The sequence below is a fragment of the Polyergus mexicanus genome, unplaced genomic scaffold, assembly GCF_030449975.1.
Source record: "Polyergus mexicanus isolate NDT 795.1 unplaced genomic scaffold, iyPolMexi1.0 SCAF_3, whole genome shotgun sequence".
Taxonomy (NCBI): domain Eukaryota; kingdom Metazoa; phylum Arthropoda; class Insecta; order Hymenoptera; family Formicidae; genus Polyergus; species Polyergus mexicanus.
In genome coordinates, this window is record NW_027223323.1 from 13,161,816 (window position 1) to 13,170,136 (window position 8,321).

Consider the following 8,321-nt stretch of genomic DNA (forward strand, 5'->3'; position numbering starts at 1 on the left):
ATAACATATTTTCCCAATTGCTTTTCAACTTTTTTTTTTATAAATATAATACAATTAATTTTTGATAATGTAAAGTACTAAGAAACGACTATTGTACGATTCTATATTCAATGTTGATGTAAATACACGTATGAGATCGCACAAACAACGAAGGTCAATATGAACGATAGGAGGCAATTTGATTTGAACTTCGAACATAGAGACTCTCGTTTGAATTTCGCAGAACGAATTGCTGGGTCAATCTCTGACCGATTTCGTCCATCCCGATGATCATGAGGAGCTTAAGCGAAACCTTATACCCGACGACATGCAACTGACGACGGCATCGTCGCCAATTGGGTCCGACTTGATGCACGACTACAATTCCAGCTCCTCCGAGGATTCGACAATAAATCACAACAGAATAAACGAGAAGAACAAGTTATTCCACGAGCAGAGGCGAAAGTTCAAGATCCGCATGGCTCAGCGCACCGTGAACAGGCGTGAACACACGCAGTACGAAACTTTTGACATTTCGGGAGTCCTTCGACTCGCGGAAGCTTGCAAGAATGCAGATGCTAACGGGAACCGAGGGAGACATCGAGGTGAGAATCTGTATGAAAATTTACAGTGTTGCATAAAAAGTGTGTTAAAGTCGGAAATTATTTTATCTTTCTTCTTTTTAATTAAATTTATCCAAAATATTTTCAATTAAATTAGTTTAATTTAATTTATACTAATTATTGAACAGAACTAAAAAAAAATTGAAAAATGTTTGAAATATCTATCACTTTTTTTACGTTGAATATAATATAATATTGAATAAGGTAAAACGTCCCAATAGCCGGACATGTAACGATACTAGTACGATTTTGCTCAATTTTTATAAGTACTCACGGTTTTTAATGATTTAATTATGTAACCAATTGAAAGGTAAAATATAAAAACTTATTATTGACGCATAAAAGATATGAAAAGTGTTAAAATTATTTTAATAGTTGGTCTAATTACGTAATAAATTTACTTTTTTATTGGATGTTAATTTTTATAATATTTAAAAATGTCTTACTATATAAATATGCTTAAATTAAAGATTTTACAATAAAATTTTGATATTACAATAAATAATTCATTTGAGATTAATAATGATAAATTTTCATGTAAATGTTCGGATATCGATACTTTTACCTTATGAGAGATCGATTTATATAAAAAAAATTAGGGTGGTAAAAAGAAGGTCGGATAAATGTATGCAGAAATATAAAGTGGTAATGACATAATACCCATGACATAATTGCCCCCTATAGCTCTACAACTTTTATTTAACAATTATTACCTAACACTTACTTTCCTTTACGAGTTATTCAGATGTATCATTTTATTTCGGATATATCTTGTGTATAATTACAGATTCTTTCGTATTATAAATCAACAATATTGCTTCATTATGTATTCCATATCGAACGTAACGAGCGACTCGAAAGAGAGGATTACTCGCGCGAATTCTGCGGATCGATGGTCTTGTTTTATCATAACTGAAACTCGTAGCGCTGGTTTCGTAACGAGTATCGCAAATATTTACGCTACTCCTGTATTTAAATTTAGATCTTCGCCATCGACGAAATGTTAGGCTCAGTCACGAGCGAGTTTAGATTCTTTGAGGCTCGCTTGTTAGATCAGAACTAAATGTCGGGCCAAGTACGTGTTGTACGATGCGCTGTTTAGAAATGAGTTCAGAGGCGCGGACTCTAACACAGGTGGATTTACCGAGCACGATAGTTTTATTATGCAAAATACTCGAACTTATCCGACGCCACCTTTTATTTACGAGAATTCTTTGATGTATCTTGAATCGATCTTTCCTTAGTGGATATTTAATGGAAAGCCAACAAGCGCCGTAACTTTTCACTTTGCAACATTAAACATCTCAGTAATCTAGTTTCAAATTACATTTTTGTTGGGATAAAAGTTGCTTGAGGCAAGTAAAATATGATTTACGTATTTGCGTTTAAGCTTTGTTTGCATAAATATCTCTCAACTTTCAATAACTTACAGAGCCTGAAAATTATCGATGCCTCAAAATTGATCATCAGAATTGATTTCTTTTTTGAATCTAATATCTATAGTATTTATAATAAAAAAACTCACGCATCATTACAATATTTATTATACATTTATTATATTATTATAAATATTATTAGTTTAGTGAATCTCTAAACATTTTTCATCAAATAATTCTTACGATGTATTGTATATCGTGACCTGATTCTCTTCTGAGATAATATATTTATTTACCTATTTCATTTGCAATTTTACCATGTGCGATTGCGTCTGATTGTTTGCTAACTCTGGTTCCGTTGCGATGATTCTAACAGAGATAACGGGCACTAGCAACGACATTGTTTTCGCTGGCGTAGCGACCCTACCGAAGAAACGCCCCATCACCGAATTGTCAATAATGGATGCCAATAGAGACGAGTATATGACACGGCATTTGGTTGACGGACGTATCGTCTATTGCGATCATAGGGTGTCCGTCGTTGCCGGCTATTTGTCGGAGGAAGTGTCTGGTCTGAATGCGTTTGCCTTTATGCACAAGGCTGATTTAAGATGGACAATGGTCGGCCTACGGCAAAGTAAGTTTTCGTATTTAAGTATGATAGACATTGAAATTTTAAGTATAATTAACACAAGAATTTTTATTCTCCCGTTGAAAAATATTTACATACAATGTGCATACAGCGATAACAGGGTGTCTAGTCTCTAAAAAAAAATGGGGAACCATTCCATGGGATTTATTGTCAGAGAATTTTTTTTTAATTATTTTCAATAATTCTGCTCTCACATTTTAAACAGTCGATAAGCCAAATTATGCGCGTTTAAAATATATTATAAATATATATGTTCATATATATATATATATATATATATATTTTTTTTTTATATATTCATTGTTTTAACAAAATATTGAATATACAGTACATAACTTTATTGTAATTTTCATTGATAAAAAAATGAAAATGTATATAAGAGAAAAATATTTATTTTACCAAAGCTATTCAGTTCTTTTTCAGTACATTTACAAATCTGGCACTTGAAACTTAAGAGGCTGTGTTTTTTCTTTGTACTAGTGAAAAGTATTAGAAAACGCATGCAATACAAAATGTATTTTAGAAAGATATGCGACAAAAAATCTTTAAAATATTCTCTTCACTTGAAATTTTGAACAAAAATACTTGGAAGATCAAGGAATATCCAGAGAATTTTTTTTTACAAAATTTAAGTAAACGTTAAACTAAAATATTTAATAAAATATTAACAAAAATAATGTTATGTATTTTTTTATTGTTTTTGATAGCCAAGTTATTAAAAAATTATATATATATGTATTATTTTTTTATATTTAACAGTCAAATCAATGACTTTTTACATTATATACATATTATGCCGGCATTATTTTAATACATGCAGGTTTGACAACGAATGTCTGCGATATTTTGCATGCTATTTTCATAAGCAATCACAATTTAAACATGACAGCAAAGAGAAGAGTATATATAAAGCGATCTATTTAAAACCAACTATCATTTTGCACGTGTAATTACTCATGATTAGTTATGCATTTGCAGTGTACAATCATGCCGAAACATGCGGCTCATCGTGCTACAGATTACTCACAAAAGCTGGTAAATTCATTTATCTAAGGACACATGGTTATTTGGAGTACGACAAGAACACGAAAACGGTGGAATCCTTCGTTTGCGTTAACACCTTGGTATCGTAAGTACATTTTGTCAATGCATTAGATATTAGATCATTAGAAGACAGGCGGGGGAAACAAATAATAAAATCGGATTCACAGATTAATCGAATATCAAAGTTAAAGAAATAAATATAAGGGAACGGATTTAATTATTTTTCCAAACTATCCCGAAGTCCTTAATCAATAAAAAATAATGTTCAAAATCTTTATTTATCTTTATTATCTTATTATATTTTTTAACTTTTGTTGTTTGTTTTAACATGATCATTCTCCACAGATGTCAAAGAATATATCACTTTCTGTAGATTTTTTTAAGTACTTTGAGGTAGTTAAAACTGCGACAAGACATTATGACCCATATGTAACCAGTAATAGAGCAAAAAGATATGTCACTTACAAAGATTAAAATACACATTGGATAACATATTATGCAATGTATTTAGCAAAACATATAGCAATATAAGGAAAATTTTGCTGTATGCAGGGAAAAAGAAGGCATCCAACTAATAAAAGAGATGAAAGAAAGATTCGCCGCGACTCCAGCTAGCAAAGGTCTTATAAAGAATGTCGACATGAATTCATCGATAGAAATGGTAGGTCAAATGTTATTCTACGCGTTTACAACGCCTAGTTATATTTGCGCATGAAACTTGTGACCGAAGAGATTGTTTAACGATTTAAATATTAGGATATGAACTCCCAACCGAATCCACGATGCAGCCTCGAAGATCCGTCACAACTCGAAGAAGCCATCACCCACTTAATTAGCAACTTACCTTCGGTGGCCGCATCGGAAGATCATTGCTCACTCTCGCCAAAGGCTGTCACATTGTCTTCTCATACACCACCATTTACCGTGCAAACGAATAAAGTTGATAGTTACATCGTTATGCAAGGCAAAGGTAATCGAACTCCGAAGCAAGAATCCAAGGAATACGAACATACACTGAGAAAATTTAATAATTCCAGTAGCGCGGAGCAATGTCCAATATCGGATTCAGAAAGCATGAAATTATCTTGCAAACCTTTGTCGATGTTTGACATGACGAATGGAGCGCACAATAATCATAATAACGTCCAGAATACCGATATGTCTGTACAATCGAACATTCTTGCAAACACTCGCAAACCTAATATAAATCGTTGTCGAAGTGTCTCTCGTAGTCATACATCATGTTTGGATGTATCTCAAAACGTGAACGCACAGGTTAAAATAGAGCAGCGTGACAATATGCTATTACCAGACGCTCTGCGCGAAAACGACATTAAGCTGGAACGCGGAATCGAGACATTCGATCATCAAAAGCAAGAATTGGTGTTACAATACTTTGATGACAGCACGAGCGACAGTTCTACTATTTCACAAGGGATCGAAACGCATAATCGGTGTATGTTGAAGAGAATATGTAGCGACGAAGATCTTTCGGCAATGCACAGCAAGAAAAGGTCTAACGATGTATCGTATGCGTCGATAAATGCCAACGACGAACAACAATGCGTTTCCTATGTGAACTGCGGGACTTTCGTCACCGAAGATAAGTATTTGGCAGTCAAGTTTAATCAGTACAACGACATCAACTCGCAGCCGCTGATCACTGCAGAGTCACCCAATTCGAGTCTTGATCACGAGATCGAAACGGAGTTTCAGCTGGTAGATTCTGCAACATTAGATGTAACAAATAGCGACGATAAACAATGTTTGCGGGACCTGAAGGAGGACAGCCTCCTAAATTCGGATCTGAACGCATATCCAGGTAAATTTAATAGCAATTTGTGCTCGTTCATCGACGAAGTAAAGACTAGTCTTGTTTTATCCTGAATATTAAATGACACATTGAATGTTTACTATATCCTTCGTATTGAACTAAATCCGACTTGTTTTTCTTTTCTTCGATCAAAGTCGGTACTTATTATGAATCAGTTACATGATAATTAGTTCTTCAAATGACATATTTTTGATAAATCTTTTCTTTTTAATCTGTTATAGACTTCATGATGAAAATAATTAAAGATCTTTATAATGGATCTGTAACAGGCTTTGAAAGTGAGTGATCTTATATAATTTGTGAATATCTTTGCGAAATATATTCGTTAAATTAATTTTGATTTTTGTTATTTCAGATCGTTTTAATGTAAAATTGCAGCAAATTGCATCTAACCATGTAAGTATACAATCATGCGATTTATTGTTCAAATTTGAATGATTTGAAAATGATTTGGAGATCAGATTTTGAATGGAGTATTAAATTTATGCAATACGCTTTCAGCGAACTGTCAATGACGAGATAAAACATACGTGTCGCCAATTAGCGAGCAATATAAAGTTACAAGAATCCCAGATCAATATGTTGGCAAATGTCAAAAACTCAGTCCTTCATGCTCAGAGGGAGAACTTATCACAGTTACAGGTAGATAGATTGATAATAAGAAAATATCATCTGAGAAAATTAAGATATCAAGATTAATGGTTGTTATTTTACAGATTGAGCACAACATGCAAAAGCAAATGCTTAAAACTTTGCAACAGGACCATCATAAAATACAAGTGAAAGCCAAGCACAACTTTGGAATATAAGAAACCGGATAGCTTTCCAGGTCGTTTCACGAGTTCTACTGAAACCAATTCAAGAAGTTCAAAGCGAGCTTAATAGAATACTCTTCGGAATTGTATTAATTGATAAGAAATAAGCTTTAAAAGTTATCTTTTTCGCAAAAGACTTAAACGAAGATATCGGCGTATGTGCAATTTGCATAATATTCCTTGTATTCTGGTATTGTATTTCTAGGATATTTCTTCGTTTTCGTAAATTACCGATATCATAAATATGTTACAAAAATGTCTAAATAATCGTGTCATCAGTGCAAACAACGAACAGAGATTTGCATCAGCGCATATATTGTATGTGAAATTGCTCAGTTCATGAAGAATCAAGGTAGGTGTTTAGATATGTTGATGAATTATCTATCACTAAAGCAATCTGCTTCAACCTATATTTTACATCGATCATCCATTTTCCAAGAATGGAAAAGAAACGAGTGAGAAAAGACATTGATAAAAGAACTCGCATAGAGAATAATTGAGTGATTGACGTATATAAATGTTTTTTTTTCCATTTCTTGAATTCTATGCGACTAAGAACTCTTATGAGTTGCCATATGAAAAGTCGTGCATTTCGCTCACTAATTAATTATGCAGATTGTATAAAACCGTCGGTGCACGGTCCGTTATAAATAACAGTCGCTCTTTAGATTTGAGCAGCGACTGAGTGTTACACGCAGTTGGTAGTTTTCAAATTTTATGGTAGTGAACCTGTACATATAATATACATTTGATTTTAACGTTATGCGGTGCTTTACTCGCTAATTTACTTGTTCGCGACAAGTCCGATCGAGTTTAAACTACCTCTGGTTATATATATGTGAATATGCATGTATCGGATGGATACGAAATCGGTGTTAGCTTTATTGGTTGTAATTGTGAACCCCCTCACATTTGGTGTTAATGACTAATAATACTCAAAATACTGTTTATCTTTTTATAATCATGAATCAATGTCACATAGACAATGAACACTTCGAGAAAAGAGATGATTTGGTAATTTTATCGAATTATGTTTTAACTGATCGTATCTTATGAAAATTGTATTACATACTTACCTACACTTGTGTAGAAAAGAGAACAAAATTTAGAGTGTGTCTATGGGGTTGCTACTATATAGGCCAGATGTAGACCAATCCTACTTACAGTGGAATGGTTTTACAACTGTATGTACCTGAATAACATTTACATTTAAATGTCCTATAATATTTAGGAACTAAAAATCTAATCATGTTGTTAAGAAATGCTGACAAATATAAATCCAGTCATTAAAAATAGATTTTATCTTTTACTTATCCCTTCCCACAATTACATGCCTCTGTGTTGTATCTCTTCTGTATTTTGTACTCTTTTTAAAATGTGGTAACCCTAAGTGTGTCTCTAAATTTTGGTTACATTATTATATACATGTGATAAAAATTTTTGAAATATTTTGAATTTGCAACATATATATAAATACGAAAAAATATTGAATACAATAATAAAAATATAAATAAATAAGATATTCAAACAGACTCACACTTTTTTTTTTAATGCATTATTTAACTATATTCATTGCTTAGTTGATTGATTTATACAAGTAACACACATTTTTTATACAAAGTCCTATCATGTCTTTTTATAATTTGTTTGAATAACTTATTTTTTGTTTCACTGGCCTTGTTATCCATCCAATATTATGTTACTATGCATATACCTTATAAACTATTTTTATTTCATTGGTAGTTGACCTCCATATTAAAAAATAACAAATAGTTATGTGGAAGCTACATGGTTGACTTATGTGTGTCAATTAAATTAGTGATATAAATACACATTAATTAACCGTGTTTTAAAGCGACTACTTACGATGCCGCAGGTCAGCGTGAATATAATCATATATTGTATATTGTAGAAGTGTTTAAAGGGTAAATGATATTAATATAAAAGAGTGACGCGGAAGAGAGAAAAATTGTCCACTTATGTGAACATATTCAGCAC

General features: G+C 32.4%; 1 protein-coding gene across 2 annotated transcripts in view; it reads left to right on the forward strand.

The window, feature by feature from the left end:
• LOC138932043 (uncharacterized) overlaps positions 1 to 7,859 on the forward strand; it is a 92,860-nt gene extending 85,001 nt beyond the window's left edge. For both annotated transcript variants that reach the window (XM_070293515.1, XM_070293516.1), the window contains 9 exons: positions 224 to 584; positions 2,355 to 2,615; positions 3,609 to 3,759; positions 4,227 to 4,335; positions 4,431 to 5,496; positions 5,730 to 5,786; positions 5,864 to 5,904; positions 6,010 to 6,150; positions 6,225 to 7,859. In XM_070293515.1, the coding sequence (XP_070149616.1) occupies positions 224 to 584; positions 2,355 to 2,615; positions 3,609 to 3,759; positions 4,227 to 4,335; positions 4,431 to 5,496; positions 5,730 to 5,786; positions 5,864 to 5,904; positions 6,010 to 6,150; positions 6,225 to 6,317 (2,280 nt within the window). In that variant the 3' untranslated portion in view covers positions 6,318 to 7,859. The remainder of the gene's footprint in view (positions 1 to 223; positions 585 to 2,354; positions 2,616 to 3,608; positions 3,760 to 4,226; positions 4,336 to 4,430; positions 5,497 to 5,729; positions 5,787 to 5,863; positions 5,905 to 6,009; positions 6,151 to 6,224) is intronic.
• The last annotated feature ends 462 nt before the right edge of the window (positions 7,860 to 8,321 follow it).